At 44.6% G+C, this 26,945-nt stretch overlaps 1 protein-coding gene across 4 annotated transcripts; it reads left to right on the top strand.

The window, feature by feature from the left end:
* The first annotated feature begins 1,925 nt into the window (after positions 1-1,925).
* Positions 1,926-21,047, top strand: OAT (ornithine aminotransferase). Of its 4 annotated transcripts, XM_004438887.3 has the most exons (11): positions 2,627-3,146; positions 7,081-7,166; positions 9,063-9,290; positions 12,274-12,498; positions 12,588-12,683; positions 14,815-14,942; positions 15,760-15,882; positions 16,579-16,707; positions 17,466-17,579; positions 18,341-18,485; positions 19,641-21,047. In XM_004438887.3, exons 3-11 carry the CDS (start codon positions 9,092-9,094, stop codon positions 19,799-19,801), a joined length of 1,320 nt encoding a protein of 439 aa, XP_004438944.1. In that variant the 5' UTR covers positions 2,627-3,146; positions 7,081-7,166; positions 9,063-9,091; the 3' UTR covers positions 19,802-21,047. The 4 variants fall into 4 exon arrangements, with proteins under 4 accessions (XP_087288920.1, XP_004438944.1, XP_087288919.1 ...); XM_087432794.1 differs by lacking the exons at positions 2,627-3,146; positions 7,081-7,166 and adding an exon at positions 1,926-1,984; XM_087432793.1 differs by lacking the exon at positions 7,081-7,166.
* Positions 21,048-26,945: the final 5,898 nt, after the last annotated feature.

The following is a 26,945-nucleotide window of genomic DNA, read 5'->3' as shown; positions in this document are numbered from 1 at the left end:
GATAAGACAGAAGAGAGAAAACCCAGACATTCTCGGCAGTTTCTCGTATATGAGCATTTTTTTTTTTTATTAAGGGCACTTGATCTATGAGTCCAAAGGCATTGCAACATATTTTGATGTTTCAGGCAGATCTTGGGCATCATGTCTCCCTTCATGAACTCAGAAGCACCAGCTCCTACTTGTCAACGCATACCTGGGGATTCCTGGGCTCTGTCGGAGTTCAAAGAGCTGGGCTTGGCCCCACACACCTGCCCAGGTTCGTAGAGCAGGACTGTGGAGAAACAATTCCTCTCTGATCCCTCAGGCAGAACGACCTAGCTTCCAAGAAATTAATCACACTGTATCAGGGGTGTGGAGGGACAGCAAAGAAAATAAGAGGCAAAGTTCTACTCTGCATGATCTCCGAGAGGGCATGCCCACAACTGTCTGAGTAAGTGAACTTCGTCTAGGGCAGGTGGAGCCAAGGAGACCTGAAGCCCTTTTTGTGTCTTGGTCTGGACACCTGCAGACATGGGCTCTGCTGTTTACAGCTCTGCCTCTGTGCCTACACCATTTTCCAGCCACTACCATGTAGCTTTGACTTTACTTTGTACCCAGCTAAGACTTATCTTGGTTATGTGTGTTGAATGTCTTCCATTTGCCCTCCCACCCCATCTACTCTTCCCCCTTGCCCACCCTGTCTGAGGCCGACCTGCAGGGAGTATCTTAAAGGGCTCCCTAGGTCTCTGGCTTCCTAATGGATTCAGCCTATGGAGAACCCTGGCAGGAGATGAGAGGTTGGAATACTTATCACCCCAGCTCCCTCCCTGTGAGCTCTCTGATGACCACAGGCCAGGCACATGGCTTCTCCTTTCTTTCTCTCTCTGGCTTCAGGAAACCACTTCCTTTAGGCCTTGGAGTGACAATGGCCCTCCCTGGTGCACTAGCCCCGGGTTACTTCTCCACTCCTTGTGGTTTATCTGTCCACACTTAAGTAATTCCTTTAACAAACCCACCTCAAATTTCCAGATGTGTGCTGGCTGGGCCCCTGACTGATCACGGTGGTCTAACGGAACACGGTGCTGATGTGCAGTCCTCTGTCCCTGCAACTGTCTGCGACTGCTCTCAGAGCAAGGTGGTGGTACACAGGGCTGGGCTGCTCATCAGCCTGGGAGAACTCTGGGTAAGTCGCTTCCCTTCTCTCAGGCTCTGTTTCCCAATATACAACAAAAATGGTGTAGACTAAATGATGTCCCAGCCCCTTCCGATTCGAACATGAAGTTATCCTGGACCATCATTTTGAGTTCTGAGTTTTATTTTCGGGTTTCGCAGACAAACTTCACTGAGTGTTTTGCGGTCGTTTAAGTGCCCATCAGCACCAGGAAGAGGTGCCAATGTGTCTTCCAGCTGTAGTGACAACTTCTAGGGGTGGACTCAGAAGCGCCACAGCGCTGCCGCACACCGGGGTTCAAGGGCGCGGGGCCCGCAGCTGCGTCTGGGGCGGGGCTGGGTTGCCGCCCACGTAGGGCTCTGCGAGGCCAGGGACTAGGAGCACGGCGGGGGAGCGCGGGGCTGGAGGTCCAGCCCGCTGTCTGGGGGGTCCAGGAAATGCCGGAGCCCCAGGGGGCCCAATCGACATGTCATCCCTTCGGGCCTCGTCTTCTCATCAGCAAAGGGCAGCAGTGACCACCCGAGGGAAAGGCACCGGCCAGGCGGGCGCCCGAGCGCAGGGCCCGGGCAGCGGCCCAGAGCAGCCCCGCCCAGGAGGCGCGAGCGCCGCTCGAACCCGGGTCCCAGGCGGGGTCTGCTACGCGCGGCTGGGGGCGGGCTGGCGGAGGGCGGGCCCACGGCGATTGGTGCCCAGCCCTGAGCCACCAGCCAATGGGCGGCGAGGGCGTCCCGGGGGCGGGGCGGAAGCCGCGTCTTAAGGTCCGTGACGCGGCGCCGTCACCGCTATCGCTCAGTCGACGCCGCGTGTCCCCGCCGGTCTCTGAGGCGCTGCCGGGTATCCGCGTCGGCGCGGCGGGGCGGGGGCTGGAGCGGGGGCTCGCGCGGGGCCGGGGCGCCGCCGACAGCGGCCGGCGAGGCGGGCGGCTCCGGGACGGGCTCCGGGGAGCGGGCTGAGGGCGCGCGCTGGGCCTCGACGGGCGTGTAGGCTCTGCCTCCGCGGCCCGTGTACGTGTCCGGCGGCGGGGGCCGGGGCCGGGGGCCGCGGGCCGGCGCGCAGCCTCGGCGGGCAGGGGCGCGGCGCATCCCGGCCCGGAGCGCGGGCCGGGCGGGCGGGGGGGCGGGCGGCAGAGAGGCTGTGGATGTGGCAGCTCTACCTGCCAGAGCGGGCGGAGCCGGGCGGGCCTCTCGGCTCGCGGCCCGGCCCGCAGTCCTCCCGGCCGCAGCCCCCGAGCTCCGCCGCGGCCCCGAGCGCGCCGGGGTCCCTGCGCCTTGGCCCGGTGCCTCTCGCGCGCCTCTGGGTTTCCGGGAAGGAGGCGTTAGGGGCGCCGGCGCGTGGGGCGGGGGCTCCGGGCGCCGCGGGCACCCTGGTTCCTGAGGTCCGCAAGGAGGGTGCATTCTGGATGCGGGGACCTGCCCAGTGAACGGTGGCTTTTGTTACAGGGCGGAGGGCTCCGATGGAGACTACGGAGAGGGGCTCCGAGCCTCCCCCTCCACCTCCCCCAGCGGGCAGCTCCTGGGCCCTGCAGCCAGCATGCCCATCTCTCCCCTCCCCCAACCTATCTTTTTCTTCCCTCCAGACTTTGTCTAAATAAGAAATTACGAAAGTAGAGCCTTACCTTACAGCAACGTGCAGGTTAATTTGGTGATGTCAAGGGACTGGAGCCAACAGGGCTTCAGCACGAAGACTTCATCCTTAGAGTGCCTTTGCCAGCAGTGCTGAGCATCAATAACTTCCGGTTGAATTCACTGGAACACTTGTTCTCAGTGACCTTCGGTGCCCTCCCTCTGTCACTCTCTCTCTTACCTTCTTGGTGTTCAGTTTTACCTCTGATAAATTAGGGTGATAAGGAGAAAAAGGAGTGACTTTAGAATGAAGTGGCTTTACCTTAAGAAATTACTAATCTCCAATTTCTCATTTCTAAATCTCTTCTTCAGGATCATAAGAGTTTCTGTAGGTAAACTAGTTCTCCCAGTTTGAACCTGGAACTGTTCTTTAGGTATGTAATCCAAATTCTTCCCTTACCCATTTGAAATAAACAATAGACTTCTTTGATTCCAATATCCTGGTTCCATCTGCAGAGAATCTAGTTCCTGACTATGAAAAAGATCCAAGTATGAAATTGGAATCTTTTAATAAAAACAAGATTTAAATAAAACTCATAAAGCTACCCGTGGCTTAGTGATTAAGTTCAAGGGCTGGGGTTTGGTTCTTGGGTGTGGAGCTACACCGCTCATCGGCGGTGGTGCCATGGTGGTGACCCACCTACAAAATAGAGGAAGATTGGCACAGATGTTAGTTCAAGGCGAATCTTCCTCAGCAAAACAAAACAAAACAAAAAAAGTAAAACTCGTTGTTTAGGGTTTACAAATTTTCATAATGTTCAAGGTTAATTTTGCATCCCTTCCTGAAAAAACTCAGTGTAACTTTAAATAGTAAAAATTCTTGAAAAGGCATTTTTTTCCCCTCAAAGAGGCTGTTTTATGTGTATTTCCCCCCATAGTCTGCCTTTAGTACAGTTACTTGTGTGCATATTTTATGCCCTTTACTGAGTCTTGGAGGATGGGCTAGATCTCATAGTTTAAAATGGTGTTTGAATGGACCAAATTTGGAGACGTGTGGAGGGTGTGGTCTAGCCGAGCCAGTCCTTTTTCAATAGTAATGCTTCAGGTGTTTGCCAGTGACGCACTTGAGTTGAATTTTAGCCAGATTACGTAAAAAAGAAAACCAAAAGACTTTTGTTGGCAGGACTTTTAAAAAAGGAGTGTATTTGTGAATGGTTACCTCAAAAAAAGTAAACATTTGACAAATATAGTAAAACCAGGTTTACTTCTCTAGTGGAATATTTTAAGTGGCTTTTTGATGAATTTAGGCTGGTTTTTCTTTTAGAGTGATTTAAAAAAAATAGTATTTCATAGTGTACACTACATTAGCTCTTCAAAATGCAGCCCTTTATGGAAATTCTGTTTTAGATATGTTCTAGTGTAGGTAGGAAGAATTAGACAGGAGGGAGTAAGAGTAACTTGAAGAACTTTGTTAATTATGTGGATTACTGAAAGCATTCAATGTTAAGATTTTTGCTGTCAATAGCAACCTGTTCTCTTCTCCAGGACCTGAGTGTGGGCCTAGCTTCAATGCAGGATGGTAGCCTGGAATGGCCACGTTGGTGCACATCATTTGACTCTTGAAGGCCATTAAATCTAATGACGTGAGCTCTTGATGGAAACAGGGGTTGCTCCTGGTGATGTCTGAGAGGATGCTGGCCTCCTCGAGGAGCCAGACTCACCTCCGCAGGGATGGGTGCTTCACTCTTGTCTCTGGACCACCTTGCTGACTTTCTGTTGCTGCCTTGACTCCTTCAGGAGGCCCAAGTGTATTTCGGAATGACCTGGTTTATGCAAAGTGAATTTTAAGGCACCCTTACTGTTCTTTTAAGGCACCTTGTAGGATTCTAGTAGTAGGACACATGAAAACAAGTGTCCTAAAGGGTTAGGACCTGTGACACAAGTCTGTGCAAGGTTCCTGGGAGTCTTCAGGAGGGTCTTACGTGGTAAATTCTATGGGGGAGGGTGAAAAAAAGCTCATGAGTGTAGTATTTTTACACAGAAAAAAAAAATAAAAAGTTAATGGTTATCTCCTAAATACGGAATTGCAGGTAATTTTATTGTCTGTGTTTCTAATTTTTTATGAGTAGAAAAATTTTACTTTTTTTTTTTTTTTTAGAAAAAAAAAACTCCAGTTTAAAAAAGAAACCATGGTACTGTTGATTTTTATATGGCAGAGATTGGCCAACTTTATTATGAATTTAAGGGAGGAACGGAACTAATTGAGTGGCCATTTTGTGCTAGCTTTGACCCTTTGTTATCTCATTTAATCCTCAGTAATGACCTTGAATGGCTTCAACCTCATTTTACAAATGGGGAAATTTTACATTTTACAAAATGGAAATTTTATATTTTACAAATTTTACAAAATTTTACATTTTATAAAATTTTACATTTTACAAATGGGGAAGCTCAAAGAGATCCTCTTAAGAGCCCCAGCTAGAATTTAAATCCTGGTCTCCAATCTCTGTGGACTTTCCATTCTTCTCTCCTAGTTTTCCAAGCCTTTTTGGAAGAGGGAATTATTGATGTTGGCTATTTTGAAGCCCATCTTAATTCTGTTGTAATATTTCTGGTGTAATGCCAAGCACAGTAACTTGAACACAGATGGTTCTTGAATAGAAACGTGGTCACCGGATTCTGGTACATCAGCATGCACCCGGCTGCAGCACTTCTCCCAGTTGAGTTCAATATCCAGAGTTGGTCTTTAAAAACCTTAAGGATGAGTATTTGTAAGTTTTGAATGTTGCTGCTCTGTCAGTAAGTTGTAGTTATCTTTAATAAGACTGCCTGAACTCTGCAGATAAATGGATATTTTGTCTCATTTCTGTGGCAAATGAGCTGAGCAAATAACTTCTTGTATAAAATGAGAATGTTGAGTTTAGATCATGTCAAAGTTTCCTTTCAGTTGCAATATTGTTTCAGCCTGTTAATTAACTTAAAGCATGCTAGTTAGAGAGTTTTTAGTATTTTTTAAATCTCTCTCTTGTTTTTAGTGCCCTCTGCTTGGTTCTAGTGAATTCACAGAGCTGCAGACCTTGATAGGAAAATAATATTAGAGAATAGTTTTTATTTTAGTTTTTGCCCCTGTCCCCAAGAAAGAGATGTCCCTTACGTTTCTTTTAACCACAATCCGTTTTCTCAAGTTTATCAAACCATTTATGTTTCTCAGTTTTGTTTTGTTTGTTGCCTAAGCTTTCTCTTTGTCTAATGTGACAACCTAGGCAGACATTCAGCTTCATTTGTAATAACTTTTTTTTCTGATTATAAATGTAACTCATGATCATTAGAAAATGTGGAAAGTACAGAATAGTAGAAAGATAACCACAGTGAACTTATTTGTGCCTTTCTGTATAGATTTTCCCTATAGTTTTTGCGGAGTTGAACATTTTGCATATGTCATTTTGTTTTCTTCACTTAAACATCCTAAAACATGTCTCCATGTCATTAAACAGTGTAATTATCTTAAATGGCAACATGTTATTATGGATGTGATTATGTTGAACCATTCTCATGTTGTTGAAGATCTTTTATGCATGAATGTTTCTCCATATTCCCGAATCTTTCTTTAGGATAGAATCTTGAGAGTGAAATGACTGGTCTAAGAGTACAAACATTTCTAAGGCTTTTATTACAGCTACAAGTTTTTTCAGAAAGTGTTTCAGTTTAGTGTACAAGTAAGGAGTGTTGTGTTTTATTGCTAATTTGATCAAGGCAAAAATTAATGCGTTGTTTTAATTTTAGTTGGTCAAGTACAGCATTAATTCTTACTGAGTAGAGTATAAAGAGCCCAAGAGATAAGGTTAAAATTAATGTTTTAGACTTAGCGGTAGTATTTTGGGGACGTTCTGTCAGTGCTAGACATTTTTGCATTTTTGCTGCAGCTGTCTTCAGTCTAATGATTCTCATATAGCTTTTTTTTTTTTTTTTTTTTTTTTTCCCGCTGAGGAAGGCCAGCCCCGAGCTAACATCTGTTGCCAATCTTCTTTTTGCTTGAGGAAGGTTCACCCTGAGCTAACATCCTTGTCAATCTTCCTCTTTTTTTACTTGAGGAAGATTGGCCCTGAGCTAACATGTGTGCCCATCTTCCTCTATTTTGTATGTGGGTTGCTGCCATAGTGTGGCTGCCGATGAGTGGGTGCCTGGGAACCGAACCTGGGCTGCCGAAGCGGAGCATGCTGAACTTAACCACTAGGCCACAGGGCCAGCCCCTCATATAACTTTTTGAATTGTTGATACATACCTCTTTGAAATAAAATCTGGTGCAAGTTAGGGATCCTCACCTTAGAAAAATGCACTTATACATACAATTCTGCATTTTATTTCAAGAGTTATTGGACCCCCTGAAGACTGTCCCTGGATCTCAGGTTAAAAATCTGTATTCTAATTGGAACCGTGGGAAGAAAGGATAGTTGGTGAGTCTTGGCAAACCAGAGTGCTGGATTTTGTTTAGTAATTGCAAATTCTTGAACATACTGGATTTGCTGGGTCATGCCAAGTTGAAAGGGAGGTAAGCCAAGCTCCAAGTATTAAGTTTTGCTAATTTGGCAGCTCAGATTGAGTGCTAGAAGGTGACGCATGGTTTGACTTGTCGTTGATCGAGTTCTGTTGAAACTTGAACTAATCAGTCTTTTTTAAAAATAAGTGTAGACATACTAAGTATACCTAGTTTTTTGCAACTTTCTACTAATTTTGAATTTATCTTTAAAAACACCCCCCCCCCATGATTTCTGTGTATTTTCTGGAATTGCCTTTTTATTCTTAGCTTCTTTTATAGCTCAGTCTTTACCTCATGGATTATCATGCCTATTAATGTACCAATTGGATACAAAACCTTGAGGGAGGCACTGCAGTGGGGGGGCTGGTTATAGGGCTGATGGTGACTGGATGAGGGAAGCTGAGACTCTGAAATATATAGACTGCGAGTAAATGCTGGTTTGCTCAGTGAGGTTTAGATTTTATTACTAAAATTCTTAGTTTGTTGTAGTTTGATGTTCTCTAGTTCCTAATTACCTTTTTCTCCTTTAAACAGTTGCTTTTATGGTGCAGTTTTTTGGGATAAGTTTTATTGAAATAACCATCCTAGCAGAGTAGACTGTTTCTTTTGGGAATTGCCTGTTTTCATCTCATATATATGTGTTTATGTGATACATATATATATAAAATATATATTTATTATATTATATATAATATATATTTTATTTAACTTATATTTATATAATATATACCATATGTAGTATATACATGTTTTGGTTTGTTCAACTTAGTGTAAAAGCTCTTCAGAGGCTATTATAAATTACAAAACATTTTTTTCCTAGTCTTTTTGCCTTTCACCTTTGTTTATGATAATTTTGACCTACAGAAGTTTTAGATATTTGTGGCTAAATAATAGATTTTACCTTTTGTAGTTTCTGTTTTTGGTGTTATACTTAAAAAGCCCTTCCCATCCCCCAGAAAATCACTTTTTCCTCTCCCCACCTGCTCTTCTTCCTTTAGGATGGTCCCTATTATCTTTGTTTTTATTGAAGTATAATTGACACACAATATTATATTAATTTCAGGTGTACAACATCGTGATTTGACATCTATATACCTTACGAAATGATCACGCTAACATCTTTGTAGAAACCAAATCCTCACGTACAAGGACAGAGTGATATGCAGAGTAGTTCCCAGTCCCTCTGTCCCCTCCCCCTGACTGCTCTCCGGCAGGCTGCTCCTCTGATCTGGTCTCCTTTCCTCGAGTCTCTGCCCTACGGTCGTAACCGTCGGGGAGTCGCGCACTCCGATCAATACCTGTTGGAGGGTTGCTCAGTCTACAAGGTCAGGTGCCAGCTCCTTAGTCCTCTGCTGGTCAGCCCTGCTGACCCCCGAGTGAGGTCCCTGTCCTTGATGACTCACGCTGACGACTTAACACAAAGAGTGAGCACGTGTGTGTATTGACTATAAAACTGTCGAGTGTGCAGAGGAGAATAAGGGAAAAGTCAAAGCCCACGACCTCCCATCGTGGTTTTTCTCATTTTTCTCACATGTTCTCTTGGACTTCTAGCCCGTAGCACTTTGTGCACATCCTGCTGGAGTGCTTGTGCACATCCTGCTGGAGCGCTTGTCGGGTTTTACTGTCAATGTTTATATGCTTGTTCCCTTTGTTGGCCTTCAGGCCTGCCAGAGGCAAGGGCTAGGTCTCAGTTCTCTCTCGTTTTCGTGATTCTTCGTTGAACTGTGGAAAATGCTCGGCACATATGCAGAGTTGGCAGACATCGACTCTGGGAAGATTCTTACTGTTGATGCCTGTTCTTTCCTTTGGACAGGTTGGTGGTATTCCTGCTTGCAGAACACGATGTTTTCCAAACTAGCACATTTGCAGACTGTTGCTGTGCTTCGTCGTGGAGTTCATTCTTCAGTGGCATCTGCTACCTCTGTTGCAACTAAAAAAACGGTCCAAGGCCCTCCATCCTCTGATTACATTTTTGAACGGGAGTCTAAATATGGTGCCCACAACTACCATCCTTTACCTGTAGCCCTGGAGAGAGGACAAGGTACATTTGGATTAATCCACTCCCCCCCCTTTTTTTGCTTGAACACTTTTGTAAAAATTGCTTTTATATGTTCTGAGGATACATTTTTCCAGATGCATTTAATTTCTATATTGCAGATATGGTTAATTCAACATTTATTGAGTGTCTAGCTCTTGCTGTGTTAGGTGTATGGGGAATACAAAGATGAACTCATTCAGTCTTTGTCATGCTGGACCTTGCCAGGAGGGAATGTGAGATACATGAGTAAAGTACTATAATATTGCTGTCATTTTTTTCCTTTAACTTTTATTTTGGCATAATTTTAGATTTAAAGAAAGGAAAGTTGAAACAGTAGTGAAAAGAATTTTCTTTTAGTCTTTACCCAGATTTCCTAAGTGCTAACATTTTACTACATTGGCTTTATCTTCTTTCTCTCTCTCTCTCCACACACACACATGTACACACACACAGCACACACAGAATGAATACATTTTCTTCCTGAACCCTTTGAGAGGAAGTTGCAGACATGGTGCCTCTTTACCCCTAAATACTTGGTATATCTTTCCTGAAACATAAAGACTTTCTCTTCTATAACAACAGTGTAATTATCAAAATAAGGAAATTAGTAGGGGCTGGCCCAGTGGCATAGCGGTTAAGTTTGTGTGTTCAGCCTTGGCGGCCCCGGGTTTGCAGGTTCAGATCCTGGGGGCGGACCTATGCACTGCTTATCAAGCTGTGCTGTGGTGGTGTCCCATATAAAGTAGAGGAAGATGAGCATGGATGTTAGCCCAGGGCCAATCTTCCTCAAAAAAAAAAAAAATCGGGAAATTAGCATTGATACAGCACTTTTATTTAATCTACAGACCTGATCCAGATTTCATTTGTTATCCTGTATAGCAAAAGAAAATCTCAGATCATAGGTTGCGTTCATTTTTCAGGTCTGTTTAGTTTTCTTTAGTCCAAAACAATTCATCAGTCTTTGTCTTCTTGACCTGATATTTTTGAAGAGGACAGGCCAATAATTTGACGGAATGAACCTCAGTTTGGGGTTGGCTGGTAAGGTAGTGTCTGCCAGTCTTCTCCACTGCAAAGTTACTCTTTTTCCTTTTTAAATATCTTTGGGGTCATGGTTTGAGACTCTGCAAATATCCTGTTACTCATCAAACTTTTACTCACACTTCTAACATCCATTAGTGATTCTTTCCAGAATAAGTGATTACTGATAGTCACCAAATGGTGATTTAATCCACATTTTGAAATAACAGCCTTAACCAAATAAAACCAAAGTTTATTACTTAGCTTTGGGCCAGAAGATGATGTATAAGAGTATTAAACATTTTTGTCATTTACTTGTATTTTATTTGGGACCAGTAGTGTAATATAGGTAAATCTCCTTTTGAACAAATGAAAATCTAGATTTATATATTACGAATTTGGAAACGGTTTGGTTTGCAAAAATATTCTTCACTTCGAGTAGCGGAGCCTGGACTCCGGCATCTGACTGCCTAGGTTCAGGTCCTGGTTCCATGAGTGCCACTTTGGGCGAGTTATTAATCTAAGGGTCTGTTTCCTTATCTCTGTACTGCAGGGATGGTAACACTCGCATAGGGAGCTTTTGATGAGATAAGGGACAAAAGCACCTAACACAGTATGTTAACTACATGGTAAAAGTTAGATGTTAAGCCCCCCAATACATTTTAATATCTATAGTCAACTTAAAAAAAAAAATAGTTGTAAATGTACATAATATAAAATTTACCATTTTAGCCATTCAGTTCAGTGGCATTAAGTACATTTACACGGTTGTACAACTATCACCTCTAGCTAGTTATGGAACTTTATTACCCACAAAAGAAACCCCATACTGATGAAATGGTCACTCCCCATTTTCTCCTCCCCCTACAGCCTGGTAGCTGCTAATCTGCTTTCTGTCTCTGTGGATTTGCGTAATCTGGATATTTCATATAAAGAGAATCAGACGATATGTGGCCTTTTGTGCTTGGCTTCTTTCACTTAGCATATTGTCAAGGTTCATCCATGTTATAGCATGTGTTTGTACTTTCTTGCTTTTTATGGTTGAGTACTATTCCCTTGTATGGATAGACCGCATTTTGTTTATCCATTCTTCAGTGGATGGACATTTGGATTGTTTTCACCTTTTGCCTATTGTGAATAGTGCTGCTATGAGCATTCGTATACAAGTTTTTGTTTGAACAACTGTCTTCCACTTCTTTTGGGTGTATACCTAGGGGTGGGATTGCTGGGTCACATGGTAGTTTTATGTTTAATTTGTCGAGGAGCTGGCAAACTGTTTTCCATAGCTACTACACCGTTTTGCATTCTCTCTAGCAATATGTGAGGGCTGTGATTTCTCCACATCCTTGTCAACACTTGTTTTTTTTTTAAATTATAACCATCCTAGTGGGTGTGAAATGCTATCATTGTGGTTTTGATTTGCATTTCTCTAATGACTGATGATGTTGAGCATCTTCACACGTACCAGTTGGTCATTTCTGTATCTTCTTTGGAGAAATGTCCATTCAAGTTCTTGCCCATTTTTTAATTGGATTGTGTGTCTTTTTGTTGTTGACTTTTAAGAGTTCTGGATAGTAGATCCTTATCAGATATATTTATGATTTGGAAATATTTTTTTCCATTCTGGTGATTATTATTGTCAACTAATTATGGTTTTTATGTTACGTATAACTTCTGCCTTTAAATTCCAAACACCAGTTTTCTAGGATTAAAGGTTTCACTCTACAATTTATAAAACCTTTTCGGGTAATTCTGTTCTTGTTAAATAGGTAATTTGAAGCTAGACAGGTAAAATATAATTCCTTATAAACCAGAGTTTATTATGCTTGAGCTGAAACATATCTTAACCACAATTGTGTATTAAGTAGGAGTTCCTATGTATGTATTCAGGGGGCTTGCTAGCAGTCTTAATCTTTGAACTTTATGTAACTTAGTAATTTTCTAAAACTGTTTTCCTTATATATTTTAGGTATTTACCTATGGGATGTAGAAGGCAGAAAATATTTTGACTTCCTGAGTGCTTACAGTGCTGTCAACCAGGGGCATTGTCATCCAAAGATTGTGAATGCTCTGAAAAGTCAGGCAGACAAATTGACCTTAACATCTAGGGCTTTCTATAATGATGTACTTGGTGAATACGAAGAGTTTGTTACTAAACTTTTCAACTACCAGAAAGTTCTTCCTATGAATACAGGTAAAATATTTCCATTTTTTGTTAACTAGCCAAGAAAATAATCTTATTATTTTCTGATAATTTAAAACTGAAAAATTTTCTCTTGGTAGGAGTGGAGGCTGGAGAAACCGCTTGCAAACTTGCTCGTAAGTGGGGATATACTGTCAAGGGTATTCCGAAATACAAAGCAAAGATTGTTTTTGTAGGTATGTGAAATTCAACATTAACTGCCATGATTTAAACATACAATATTGTTTACCATTTTAATTTACAGATTAAATATTTCTAATGTGATCACCTCAAACGTGATGTACAAGCCAAGTGTTTCATAAATTTAATGAGGGATTTCCTTTGCTTGAGTTTATTTCCCAGTATTTCTTTATATATAGGATGTTTCTCTCCTAAATAGCTCCCTTCTCCTTCCTCCCTGAAATGAATGACTCTATGGTTTATTTTCGATTTGCTTATCTGATTTTCCTATACTAGTTTTCTGATTAATTAGATGGTCTTACTGTGGAGGGTTTTTGTTAGGTTGTTGAGATTGGGTTATGTTCGAGTGAGGTCATGTCCCAGGTATGATATGAAAGTTGAATCTTATTATTTGATGTATTGTTGTCTTGTGTTCTTAGAAGACGTTGGAAGAGGAGGGAGAGGTTTGGCCTGGATATATTTCTGGGAATGGTTGAGAGGATGACTCGAATACTGATTAGAGGAGGTTAAAAGTTAATAGAGATGATGGAATCTGACTTTTGGAATCTTTATAATGATGTTCTGTTGATGGGTTCTGACTATTTCTTAAAGCTTTGATTTTAGTTTTTAAAAACACAAAGTATATATGAATTTGTCACTGCACATAGTCAAAATTCATTCTTGCGATAGTTGAAATCGTTAAATATTCTGCCTTGTGAACATATGCTGTTAAATTATAAACCCCATTACATAATAGAATCCAGAGTTTGACTGAGAGGCCATGGTTGGTATTTAGGGGTGACTGATTAGTATTCCCGAAGAAGAAATCTTTGCACAGCTCTGTGACCTGCCATTTTGGAATCTTGTGCCTTAGTCGCAGGACAACGTAACTGTGTCTTGGAAATAAAAATGGCATTTCTGGTGATTTTCATTCTTACAGACAGTATCTAGTCTCTTTCATATTAGGAAAGGGTGCAGAGGTGTTGTTTTCACCTGAGTATTGAAAGAAGCTGGTGAGTCTGGGGTAGAGAGACAGAGAAGACGGTCCCCAGCTGTAGGTCCCTTCCTCCTGCAGGGCAAGCTATGGAGGATGAGAGTCCTGAGGCTGGGTAGAGGAGAGCAAATAGGCTCCTGGTCTAGTTGGTGCATTTTCTCTTAAACAAGCCTGGTCAAAATCAATATGCTGTTGCTTGTGGACAAGTAAAGTGGGGATTACTCACAGGTGAGAGAGGCTTTGCAAGAGTAGTGTTTAGAGATGCTATGAAGCCAAAGTACAATAATCGAGTACTGGATTCGTTGAGTTGGTGCTGGCAGAGGTGGTGGGAAGATATTTAAAAAAAAAAGAGTAGGCTAACCCCAGCCTCTATTATCCTGCATGTTTCTTCCTGTCCTTGAATTTAGCCCAGCTGGAGCAATCTTGTTCATGCCCTTTACTGGTTTATGGTGTTTCTTTCCTACCAGCATCTAAGTTCCTTGAGGGCAGGGTGCCTGCCAGTTGTCATCACCATTCCATCCCCACAGCTAGAATAGTGCCTGATGGTTAGTAGGTCCTCAGTCCAAGTCATTAATGCAATACACTGATGAGTAAAGAATGTTCCTGAACAAAGGCACATGTCTGTCATTTAGCACATAGAAGATGATAATACCAAGAAAGGCAAAACGGAAAGTGTTTGGATTGCCTGAGGATATTTTCTCCAAATGAAATTTAAAATTCATTCTGTAGAATAGTTAGCCTGTCGTATTGGATTTTTAAAAGGAAAACTACTGATTCTCTATGAAGGATGTCATCTTTCTCATATCACTGTCGTAAGTGCACCATCTCTAGAAAAACACGTACTGAACGCCTCGCTGTTAGTGTTTGGGATTATTGGAAGAGAAGATAAGTATCTATCCTCAGGGCTGTATACTGCAGTCGGAGGTTCAGCAGAGAAGTGCCTGAAATAGTAATTGCAAGGTCAGACCTTAGTGGTCATAAGAACCATGGTGTTTACTATCAGGCTTTGTTTTGACAAATGAAAGCTCACTGGAGGCTCTCTAAAGCAAACCTGTGGAATTTTAAATCAAACTTCATAAGGTATTTTTGGGGGACAGTGCTTATTAAATGTGGAGGTTTGTTTGGAGTAATCACTCTTTATTACTCTTTTCTAGCTGGAAACTTTTGGGGTAGAACATTGTCTGCCGTCTCCAGTTCCACAGACCCAACCAGCTACGAAGGTTTTGGACCATTTATGCCAGGTTTTGAAATCATTCCATATAATGATCTGCCTGCTCTTGAGGTACTTCAGTGACATCATGGTGTTTTAGCTCATAATAAATAGAAATTAAATTTTTTGACTGTATGAATTAAAAATAGATATGTGCCTGTAATGAAAATCTATCTTATTTAAGTTAGGCCAAGATTTGAGCCTTGTTCTCTGTAATGGTCAGTGAGTTTCCAACATGGGGAAATCATGTTCCGTGGTCTAATCCTGACAACTGACCAACCACTTTATTTTATTTTATTTTTTTAAAGATTTATTTATTTTATTTTCGCCCCAAAGCCCCAGTAGATAGTTGTATGTCATAGTTGCACATCCTTCTAGTTGCTGTATGTGGGACGCGGCCTCAGCATGGCCGGAGAAGCGGTGCGTCGGTGTGCGCCCGGGATCCGAACCCGGGCCGCCAGCATCAGAGAGCACGCACTTAACCGCTAAGCCACGGGGCCGGCCCTGACCAACCACTTTAGATTTGTATCCTGCATGAGTATTAACTGGATATTACCTGTTAATTACTCTACTAGACAAAATTACTCAGTTTTCAGCCAGCTTTTAAAAATTATGTGGTAGAGGACATGTAAAATAACAAGATTCACTTAAAATGTACATTTATATATTAGAAAATGCAGGATAGAGCAGCCTAAAGCTGAAGTATTTGGAGCTTCTGGTAATTGAATGTGAGTCAGAAATGTTATACTTTGAAGTCAGAATATAAGTTAGTGCGAAAACTTGATTTGCATGCTTATTCTTAACAGGAAAGTATGTGCAGTATGAGAGTTCAGATTTCCAAATAGCTTAGAAAGGAAGTTACTAAAATGTGTTCATATTTTTTTTGTAGCGTTCTCTTCAAGATCCAAATGTTGCCGCATTCATGGTAGAGCCAATTCAGGGCGAAGCGGGGGTGGTGGTTCCGGATCCTGGCTACCTAGTGGGCGTGCGAGAGCTTTGCACCCGGCACCAGGTTGTCCCTGTTCCCACCTGCCTGCATCCCTTAGGGTTTGGCCTGTGGGATAAATGAAAAGATTGCATCACCTTTCCACTAGAGGGAGACATTGTCCTGAGAGCTTCAGAACTTTCTAGTGCTCTCTATCAGCAGCCTGCACAGAAGCCAGCTTTTTACTGGCTCTGGAATCTGGCCAGACCCTGGGCCCTGGCAGAGCTGCAGACTTCCGGGCCCTAACTGTGGTTGCTTTCCCTCCTCCCCAGCAGCCTGGGCTGCGATCCTTCCCAAACCCCTTGTCGCATCCCTCTGCTCCAACATTCAAGCTCTCTTCTCTGCTTCCCACCAAGCTAGTAAATATTATTAAGAAGTAAATATTTAATAAATGTTTATGGAATAAATAAGTGAATTAACTTGTTCCCAGAGAATAGTTATCTCCCCAAAACCCCCACAAAACCCTCACTTTGCACAAGTGCCTTTCCACTATGTAGAACAGTGCGGAGTGGGCCTCTGGGGAGAGAGTGGCTGACACAGGAAATAATTGGTGTGGCTACAAGATTTTCATAGGACAGGATTGAAGTTGTGTAGGTAGCTAAGATATTTTCACAATCCGAGGGAATGTCAGAATGACAGATCTGTGGGGGGGAAGTAAAATAGAGATCACTCGTTTTCCTATGGAAATGAAAAAAATAATGCTGTTATATTATTTTCCAATAGGTTCTGTTTATTGCTGATGAAATACAGACAGGATTGGGGAGAACTGGTAGATGGCTGGCTGTTGATCATGAAAATGTCAGGCCTGATATAATCCTTCTTGGAAAGGCACTTTCTGGTGGCTTATACCCTGTAAGTTCTGTTCCCTACTCTCCTGAAACGTATTCCTAAAATATTTTTACATCAGCTGATTGTGACAATAATGCCTTTCCAATGGTTTGTTTTACTTAGTGTGCTACAGGTCACCTGGAATATATGTAATAAAAACATTGCAGACTTCCATAGTGTGACTCACTTAGTTAATTTTGTCTGAAGAACTGAGCAAGCCTTAGAATTTGCTACTGCATTTGTTTTGGAATGGAATGGAAACCTTTTACCCCCAAAGTACTCCTGTTGGCCTCCATGTTTTTTTCCGTTGTTCAGAAAGATAGCACTACTAATTATTTAAAACCATGACCGATTAAAGTATAGATTGGAAAAAATTAACGTTTTATAGTTCTGTTCTTGGGTTTGCTATTCAGAGCCAGTAATTGGTACTGGATTAAAGGGCTCTGAAGTATAGTGCAGAACATTATTTTCTAAGCAGTTAAACAAAGCATTTGACCTTGAAAGTGAGAATTCTAAATTGTATCATTGCAGAAACACTTCCCTCTTGGTTCCAAAATGCCATTGTTCTGTGCCATTGAAGTGTGCTTGATGTACTTGTAATGAGTCAGGGTATTATTCAGTTTGTCACTGGTAGTTAAGATGGCAGATGTGTAGCACTTGTTTGTTGAAGGTTTATGTCAAATTTAATATCAGTTTCATGTATATTTGTGTTCCTGGTGTGCCAAGCATAAGAATAGTTAGTCTGAGAAATGACTTGGTTAGCACTGAACTCTGTCTTTCAGGTATCCGCAGTGTTGTGTGATGATGAAATAATGTTGACCATTAAACCAGGGGAGCATGGATCAACGTATGGTGGCAATCCACTAGGCTGCCGAGTGGCCATTGCGTCCCTTGAGGTAAAAACTGATACAGCTGTGCAGTGTCCGTTCCTCTAGGTAGTGCTGAAGTGACTTTTAAGTTTGAGCCCATTGGTATAATGAGAAATGTAGTAAGATTGCCGAGCATTATAGAACATGAAGTACAGAGGAAAGATTTTAGGGGCAAGGCAGTCTCAGAAAGTAATTTAACCTTGGCCAAATAGATGGGAATCCTCTGTAGGCTTCCTGAGTTTGCGGCCACCTGGGGCCTTGGGGGTGGTAGGCCTGGCTGGCCTCACAGAGCTCTCACTGTGTGACCAGGCCTGGCCTGTCAGGCCTGTGGCTTAGCACACGTGGCTGTTTTCTTTTTAAATGTGGATTTGAGCACTTTTAGACTTATTCCTTAAGTGTCTGCCAAAGGCATAAAATTATTATGTAATCTCTACGGATGGACTTTTTAGGGAAAAAAATAAATTCTATTGCAGTTTAAAAAAGTATATTTGGGTCACTAATTTATCCAACTAATAAAATGTACCAGTTGCATTAAACAAATTTTAATCCCTATTTTGCCATAAAATCAGATTGATGATGGATTTTTGATTAGAGCAAGGCTCTGTCTGAGCTAGTGTATATTTAATTGGAAGTTAAACTGGTGTATGCTTTGAAAAATAGAAATGGAAGTGAAGTTACTCTGATCTTTATCTGATCATGTTCTTCTTATGCTTATAGTTCACATTCCCCTCCAAAGAACAACATAAAAAGGCAATCTGAACATTTGTGTGATTTCTATTTAAACGTAGGTCTTGGAAGAGGAAAATCTTGCTGAAAATGCAGACAAAATGGGTACAATCTTGAGAAATGAGCTCATGAAGCTGCCTTCTGATATTGTCACTGCTGTAAGAGGGAAAGGATTACTAAATGCTATTGTTATTAGAGAAACCAAAGGTACGGAGACCAAACATTTTACTCAAGATATTGTTGTGATGGGAAGACCTGAACACATTTGGAACTTGATCTGGTTGTTGGGTTCCTCTGTTTGAGACTGTTGACTGACTCCTATTGACCGAGTCTTTTAGGCAGAGTATCATCTGATTTCTATTAATGGTCTTAAAAAGATAGCTCTTTCCTACACAAGGGCACATTTAACTAATTTGCCCTATTTTTGTTCTGTAAGTCATTTGTTAGTCTGCCTGAGGGTAGTTGTGCAGCACTGGGAGCTGTCAGGGTTTTCTGTTAGTGAGTTTGCACAGAGCACTCTCCTTATGTTTCCTCTTCGCTGTCCTTCTGCCCTCGCTTTAAAACTCGGCATCTCTGTAGGGGCAGCAGGAGTGGCAGTAACAATGATCTGAATGATGATGAGGAAGTTGATAACAGAAATAACCCTAGCCGCCACTTAATCGAGTGTTTGATGTTTCAGTGCATCATTTGTAAGCCTTAAGTGTTCCTTGCTGGATTTTCTTGTGACAACCCTTCCTTTTAAAGCAGTGATTCCAACCTTGGCCACACTTTAGAATCACCTGGGGAGGTTTTTAAAAAATTAATCCAAGCCTAGCCTCACCCAGAGATTCTGATTTCATGGGTCTGGGGTGGAGCCCAGGCATTGGCAATGGTCCTTTTGGTGATTCTGATGTGCAGCCAGAGTTGAGATTCAGGCTGTAAAATGATGAGAGTCTAGTTCCACAAGCTCAGGAAGCAAATCCATGTTAGGAATGTGTAGTGTTTGCTGGGTTTTGAGTATTGCTCGTTCTCTGCCAGTTAGTTATCTGTATCATACCTGAATTCTTTTTGCATTGGTTCCTAATGTAATCAATACAGCAGCCTCAACACGTAATTTTTGTTTTGCTTGGTCTTTTTCATTTATGAAAAACTAATAAAAACCATGTGTCTGATCATACCATTCAAACCTAGTTAGGCACTTGCTGAAAAGTAACTTCATTTTACAGAATAAGAACAAACAAAGCAAGCTTGCAGCCCAAAGCTGTCTTTCTTGAGTCAGTACTGGGAATTCTGTTTTGCCAGGCTGCCCGTGTCCATGCATCCTGTGAAGGAACGTTCAGACATTGATCTTTGATCAGCACACGTTTGACCATTTTTCTTTAGATTACGATGCTTGGAAGGTGTGTCTGCGACTTCGAGATAATGGACTTCTAGCCAAGCCAACCCATGGCGACATCATCAGGTTTGCGCCTCCGCTGGTGATCAAGGAAGATGAGATTCAGGAGTCCGTGGAAATCATTAACAAGACCATCTTGTCTTTCTGAGGGTGGTGACTGTTTTCAGCGGGCCTGGGAAGCAGCTGGAGATAGGCAGTTCGTTGATGTCTTGTGAAAAGCTTCTGCGTTTCTCCCTTAACGCAGGCACATTCCACTCCCCTGTCTTCAAGGACTTCTGTTTTTAATATATATATTCTCCAGTTCATACATAATAGAATGACATTTATAAACACGCAGTTTGCTGTGTAACATAGCTATAAGAGAATGTAATGGCATCTATAATCGATTAAGTGTTTTTGCGTGTGTGTGCTTTCTAAAGTGAAATATGCATCTGTCTATATAGACAGCCTTTTAATCAAGTCCTTCAGTATAATTTATATATGTTTTTATAATTTCCTTGCTGGTATAAATGTTTTGTATTTGAAAAAGTTATATGGGGTATTACATAGAAGACTTGCTTAGCCTTATAAAGTTGAATTATAATCACTGAATTTGAGGAAAGATTCATGGTTAAGCTTATATAAAATACTAGATTTAAGTAAACTTCATATAAGCCAACACCAGGATATGTTCTATGAAGGTCATTATTTTGAATTAAGAATTAATGTTTAGGGCCGGCCCCGTGGCTTAGCAGTTAAGTGCGTGCGCTCCGCTACTGGCGGTCCAGGTTCGGATCCCGGGCACGCACCGTCGCGCCACTTCTCCGGCCATGCTGAGACCGTGTCTCACGTACAGCAATTAGAAGGATATGCAACTATGACATACAACTATCTACTGGGGCTTTGGGGAAAAAAAGGAGGAGGATTGGCAATAGATGTTAGCTCAGAGCCTGTCTTCCTCAGCAAAAAGAGGAGGATTAGCATGGATGTTAGCTCAGGGCTGATCTCCCTCACAAAAAAAAAAAAAAAAGAATTAATGTTTAATACTTCCAAATTAGTTTCAAATGTTTGATTAATTTGTAAAAAAATGTTTATTTTCAGTTTTTCTTTAAATTTAAAGTAAAGCTTATATTTAAAATGTCTATTTTGTGATCAGTATCTATTACTATTACTATTACTGCAGTATTATCGATGACCTCATGTTTGAAAGCTCTTTGAGGATATTCTTACCTTGCTTTATTTCATGTGTTTTCTAAGGGCATTCAGATTCTTTGATAATCTCTAGAAAAATAGAAATTATAAAAAGAAAGTCTCTTATAATAATACTTCCTTCCCCCCTTTCAAAATAATTGTTTATTCCTGTGTGTATACTAGTATTTACCATTTTTATTAAAGTTTCCTTATTAAGCATGGTATTCTGCAACTTTCTGGGTTATTTTATTCTTATTTTTTTACCTGAGCAGAGCATTTTAGATGCTTATCTATGTCAGTAATTATAAGTTGATCTCATTCTCTAATGATGATAGTGTTTCATCATACGTGGGTATATTATAATTTCATACTGGGGAACATTTGGGTTGTTTCCAGTTTTTCGCTCTTTAAACAAAGCTGGTTGTGACCACTTTGGTTGTGTCTGTACAGTTGTGTGTTTCTGTGGAGGAGGTCCCCAGAGGTGGACTGCTGTGTCAAAGGGAATGAAGTTTAAAATTTTTTTTTTCTTTTGCTAAGGAAGATTCGCCCTGAGCTAACATCTGTGCCAATCTTCCTCTATTTTTTAGTATGTGGGCTGCCAGCACAGTCTGGCTGCTAACAGTGGTGTAGGTCCGCGCCCGGGAACCAAACCCAGGCCATCAAAGCATGCTGAACTTAACTGTAGGCCACCAGGGCTGGTCCTGAACTTTTCAATTTAATAGTGCCATGTTGTCTCCTGCCACCCCCAGGTTCTCACCAGTTACCTCTTAGCCGCATGGGAGTTGAGGACTAAACGTGTGAGCAGTTACAGGAGGGTCTGCTCAGACTAAGGGCCATGCTTATTGGTCTGAGTGGGTGTTTCTGGTTTAAATGTCACAGGAGCCAGACAGATCCAAGTCTTTATAAGACACATGGCAAACTGGAGTGTGAGGCCTCTCCTAAGACGTTGAGAGGCTGCCAGTTCTCCACCCCTGGTTTGAACTATAGGAGGGGGTATTCCTGGTGCTGGTCCCAGTCTCTCAGCCTTACTGGGAAACCTGCTGGAGCCCCCAGCTTCGAGCCCCCAGATAGCCTGCGGCTGCACATTAGAATCAGCTGGTCTGCCCAGGCCTTGCCCCAGACTGGAATCTCGGGTGGCACCAGGCATCGGTAGCCTTAAAGCTCCCCAGGTGATTGCGGTGTGCAGTCAAGGCTGAGACCTGTCATAGGAATCCGATGTGTCTGTGGGGGTGGAGGGTACCTGAGAGTCTACACTTCCAACAAGCTCCCAGTCCTGCTGATGCTGATGCTGCCTTCGGGCATAAGATCATCAGCAGCAGTCAGTTTAATTTTCATTCAGCAATTCTCAGCCTTCAGAGAAGCCCTAACGGCTCAGTGATTTAAGAAATCAACAAGCCTCCTGCTAAATTCTTTAAAGGCCTGAATAGTTTGAGAAAGGCACTGCAGGAGAAAGCACAGGGGCCTGTGGAGAACCCTTAGAACCAAGGGTGCAAGAAGATGGGCCATGATGCTGCAGAGTGGAATTCCCGGCAAGGAGGTGAGGAAGCAATGGGATCTGAAGGGCAGGAGTGACTCGGGGAAGTGAGACGATCCCACACGTGCTAGAAAAGCCCACCAGGCTGAATGCCGCGGACCTGCTCACCCAGCGCGTGCTTCCTGGTGTGGCAGCCACACTGGGGCCGGCGGTGTGTGGATAGTGGAGGACAAGGCGGGAAGGCCCGCACGCTTCACTGTACAGTCTGCCAGGCATGAGGTGGGGGAGCCTGATGAGGGGCAGCCCGGGTAGCAGGAGGCTGGGAGGAGGTGGAAGCTTTGGAACTGGACCTGGTGTGGAGTGTCAGAGCTACTGCTGTGCATCTTAGAGCCTGGGCTTCCTCATCTGAGGAAGTGGGTTGAGGAGAGGTCTGAGGATTGAAGGAGATGGGGTGGGTAAAGCCTGGCCCAGGACCTGGCAGAGCTGTATCAGTGAGTGAGCTGCTAACCCACACGGTGCAGATGCTGCACTACGGCATCTGATCATGGTCAGGAGTCCCCAACACACAACTGGAGGGGCGGGGAACCTCTGGATGAGGGTGACAGCCAGAGGAGGAGAGACGGCGCAGAATTGATGGGACTGGCTGTCAAAGTAGAGAGAACCCCCCAGAGGATGGGATGCCACACACACAATCGTCCAAAGAGAGATCAGAACCCAGGCGCTATTTTGCACTTCAGATAGTTGCACGTTAATCCTGTGTTAGTTGGCTAGGGCTGCCATGACCCAATACCCCAGACTGGGTGTCTTAAATGACAGAAACTTATTTCCTCACCATTCTGGAAGCTACAAGCCCAAGATCAAGGTGTCTGCTGGGCTGGTTTCTTCTGAGGCCTCTCTTACATGGTCCATCATCTGTGTGTCTGTGTCCTAACCTCTTCTTATAAGGACACCAGTCACATTGGGTTAGGGTTCACTCAAATGACCTCATTTTAACTTAATTACCTCTTTAAAGGCCCGCTCTCCAAATACAGTCACATTCTGAAGTATTGGGGGTTAGGATTTCAACGTATGAATTTTGGGGGGGAGGGGTGACACAATTCAGCCCATAAGAAACCCCAACGATTTGCTCTTTGGAATCTGACCTTCCAGGAGACCTCATCTAAGTTCATCATTGCACACATAAGCAAACAGAGGTTCAGACAAGACTTCTGATTTACCTAGGATGATACACGAGGCAAAGTTACAGTGCATTTCAAGCACTAGGAATTTAAAGTTCCCAGCCTCCTCCCTACATGAGGGGGACACACCATGTGGGGGCCGCTTGTAGGTTTAGATCTGTGCTTCTCAACGCTGGCTGCCTATTAGGGTCACCTGGTGTGCTTAAAAAATTCATGTCCAAGCCCCAGCTCAAATCAATTCCATCAGAATCTCTGGGCATCTGTATATTAAATGCTCCCCGGGAGATTCTAGTGTGCGGCTTTCGCAAGTTGGGTATTGAATGTAGATGCACGAGTGGATACTGAGTGCAGAGCAGGGTGTCATTCACCAACTTAGGATGCCGGGCACTGGGCTTGCACGGAAGGTCTGCTGGCGAATAAGATAGACATGACCTCTGACCTCATGGGGCTTTTTAGCTGGTACATTTATTTGAAAACTACTTATTGAGTACCACTTGGCTAACCCTAGAGGAGAGGCAGTGGTCCAAAGAAATAGCATTTATTAAACAGCACATGCCAGGTGCTGTTCCAGATGTGTAAAGTTTCACCACAGGAAGGATTACCCCCATTTTACAGATGGGAAAACCAAGGCTTAGAGAGACAGAGAAACTTGCTTTAGGTCACTGAAATAGTAAGTGGTGGATTCCTGGAGCCCTGGGTGGGCTGGACAAGGCTTCTGGGGGGAGGCAGGAAGTAGTCCCAGGTGCCCCAGGGGCTGGGGGTGTTGGGGAGCAGCTCCCCCCTTTGTCTCAGGAGCACGGCTGAGAGGCCCCAGGTGGTGTAAAAGCCTTTCAATTGTTTCTAACTTGGGGGATGGATTTTTAAAAATACCAGCAGGAGCCATTCAAATGATAATATGTACACAAAAGCAGCTTAGTCCGTTTAGGAAAACCTCTTTAAAAGACACGTCAGGACTTCGATACTGTTCCTGCATGTAGAGTGGCTCAGAGGAGTTTTATTAGCTCCGCAGCCTTTATTTTGATTAACTTGCAAATGAGATTTGTCCCCCTATGCACTGGTCCAGTCCCTCAAATCGTTAATGAAATATCTGAGCTAATATGGCTTTCATAATCTGTATCACAATACTGGCGCGCAGAGCAGACGGTAGCTAAGGGCAAGTGGGAGCAGGGCAGAACCTGGCTCAGAGCAGCCTGTCCAGAAGGACTCGGTGGCTCTGGCTCCCGGGGAATGGGTGGTGGAGGGCCTGGGTGCCTTCTGATGTTGGTGGCCTCCTCCCAGCCCAGCCTAGTGGATCTTCCTCTGGGAGATAGAAAGTGAAGGGTGCTAGTAAGAGCCACCAGCCCCCGATCTCTTCTGCCTTCCTTTTGATCACAAAAGCACTTTAATTTAGTGGCTCCTGAGTGCCAAGCCATGTTCTTATTAGTGACCTGGAAGTAATTACTCCTGGGAGTAATTTAAAAATACCTGTGCAAATAGCACCCAAAGCTGCAGGACTTCACTGGGTGACCTCTGAGCTTGAACCTGGGTGAGGGTCTGCCTCTGCCCTGGGAATTCTAGAATCACGGAGGGTCCACTGCCAATCATTTCATGTTAGAACACAGACCTGGGAGACCGGGAGAGGGGCTAGGACTTGCCCACGCCCCAAAGTCAGTTCTTCGGAAACGGGAGGCCCCAATTCTGCGGAGAGGGAGCTTCGGGCTTTGGGTGGAGGACAGGGCTGTGGCGAGTTGTCCCCTGGTCTCCAAGATCCGGCACTCCCGGGGCAACTCGACAAAACTAGGCGCCTGATCTTGGGGTTTGACCAGAGCGGCTGGCAGGCGCAGGCCCAGGGCGCCGCGGACGGCAGGGGGCGCTGTCTGCAAAGCTTTGCCCCCGGGGCCAACCCGAGAGCCGTGCGCGCGCGTGCGCTGGGGGCCGGAGGCTCTCACGGCCGGGGCGGGCGGGACGGGGCGGGGCCTGCGCTCGGGGGCGGGGCGAGATGGGGCGGGCGGGACGGGGTCTGCGCCCGGAGGGGGGAAACGGGCGGGACGGGGCGGGGCCTGCGCCCGGGGGGGCGGGGCGGGGCGGGGCCCCCCAGCGTTGCAGAGGCCGCCCGGAGCCTGCCAGGCAGGAGGTCCCGGGGCCGCGGCAGCCTGCGCGAGCCTCGCGACCGTGCAGTGCACTTTTGTAAAAGTTGTTTTATCATTATTATTAGAAGAGCTCCTCGTAGGAAATTAGAAAACGTAGAAACAAATCTCCCTGCAGAGACGGGCGCAGTTGCCGTGGTGGCGCCGGGTCAGGCTTCTCTGCCTGCATGTGGCTCTAGGGCTCAGCTTTGTAGCTTTCTGGGGGTCTCTGTGGATGGCTTCCACTCTCTCAGAGCCCAGGCGCGGCCCGCTGCACCCCTCTGGAGCCCCTTTTGTTCGCTGTGCAGAGGTGCGGGCTCCGGAGCAGCGGGAGGATCACCCACCGCGCCGGGATGGTGCTTTTAAAGAGCCTGGGGCCAGCTTGATAAGTGATGGTCGCTCGTGCGTCCACCGGGCACGGGACAGGGGGCGCTCTGACCCTGTGAGAGGGGTACCCCCGGAACTCCCGAAAGCTTTTGGACCGGCTGCGGTGGGAGGGATTAGCAGCCTGAGGTCCTGCAAGGACCGTGGGGCGGTTTTTTGGTCTCTGGGGGCCTCAATTGCCACGGCACAATGGGGTTACTCATGCTTCTCCTGGTGGTTCGGGGAGGGGAGTTGTACAATGAGTGGGAGCTTGTGGGGTTCGGCTGCTCGCCTGGCCTGGCTGTAGCCCCGCAGACCCCGGCCGCAGATCACCGAGATAGTGACAGTCCTGCCCCAGCGAGGTCTGGCCAGCCCTGGCTGTGTGGGCCCCAAGGGCGAGGCCAGTGCCTGGGGCCCAGACCTGGACTTACCGCAGTCTAACTGGATAGGTGGGGAGCGGGGAGCTGAGGAGGGGGAGACCCCTCCCCCTCCAGGTGCCTCCCCCCGCCCCCAGCTTTCTTCTCAGTCCTTCCGGGCTACTTACCAGCCGAGTTCTGAAACCTCTGTGGTTTCTGCTTCTTCATTTGGAAATGGGAGCAGAGTGCTGGGCAGGAGCAAGGCTGGGTCTTTGGTCCTGCCTGTCTCCCCCTCTGCCTCCACCTCCTTCTCAGGGAATTCTCAAACTCTGGGGGCACTGGGATCACCCAGACTTGATAAACTCACAGGTACCTGGGCCCTGCTCCCACAGTCGGGGTCTGTAGGTCTGGGTGGCACCAGGAATCCTCCTGGGAACAACCCTTCTGGGGTCTGGTCGTGGACCCCACTGACTCCCAGCCCTGGGCAAGGAGGGGCCTGGGGAGTGGGGTGTGGGGGAGGTAGCCACCCCAGACCCATCACCAACTGGGCTGTGTCAAGAGTTAGGGATTTGAGTGGGTTGGGTGGGGAACTCTGGGCATTCTGAGTTGGCGTCTTACTTAGGAGGACTTGCTGTTCCTGGGAAGT

Source organism: Ceratotherium simum, chromosome 6, assembly GCF_057802395.1.
Source record: "Ceratotherium simum simum isolate JZ-2026a chromosome 6, ASM5780239v1, whole genome shotgun sequence".
Lineage (NCBI taxonomy): Eukaryota > Metazoa > Chordata > Mammalia > Perissodactyla > Rhinocerotidae > Ceratotherium > Ceratotherium simum.
The sequence above is the reverse complement of the archived record's forward strand: the minus strand, read 5'-3'. Positions and strand labels throughout refer to the sequence as shown.

What these genes read in the sequence shown, in the direction of transcription:
- OAT (XM_087432794.1), top strand. Translation starts at nt 9,092, where the DNA reads ATGTTTTCCAAACTAGCACATTTGCAGACTGTTGCTGTGCTTCGTCGT. An exon ending in AGCAAAGATTGTTTTTGTAG is followed by an intron (nt 12,684 to 14,814) that starts GTATGTGAAATT and finishes ACTCTTTTCTAG; the next exon opens with CTGGAAACTTTTGGGGTAGA. An exon ending in TGTTATTAGAGAAACCAAAG is followed by an intron (nt 18,486 to 19,640) that starts GTACGGAGACCA and finishes ATTTTTCTTTAG; the next exon opens with ATTACGATGCTTGGAAGGTG.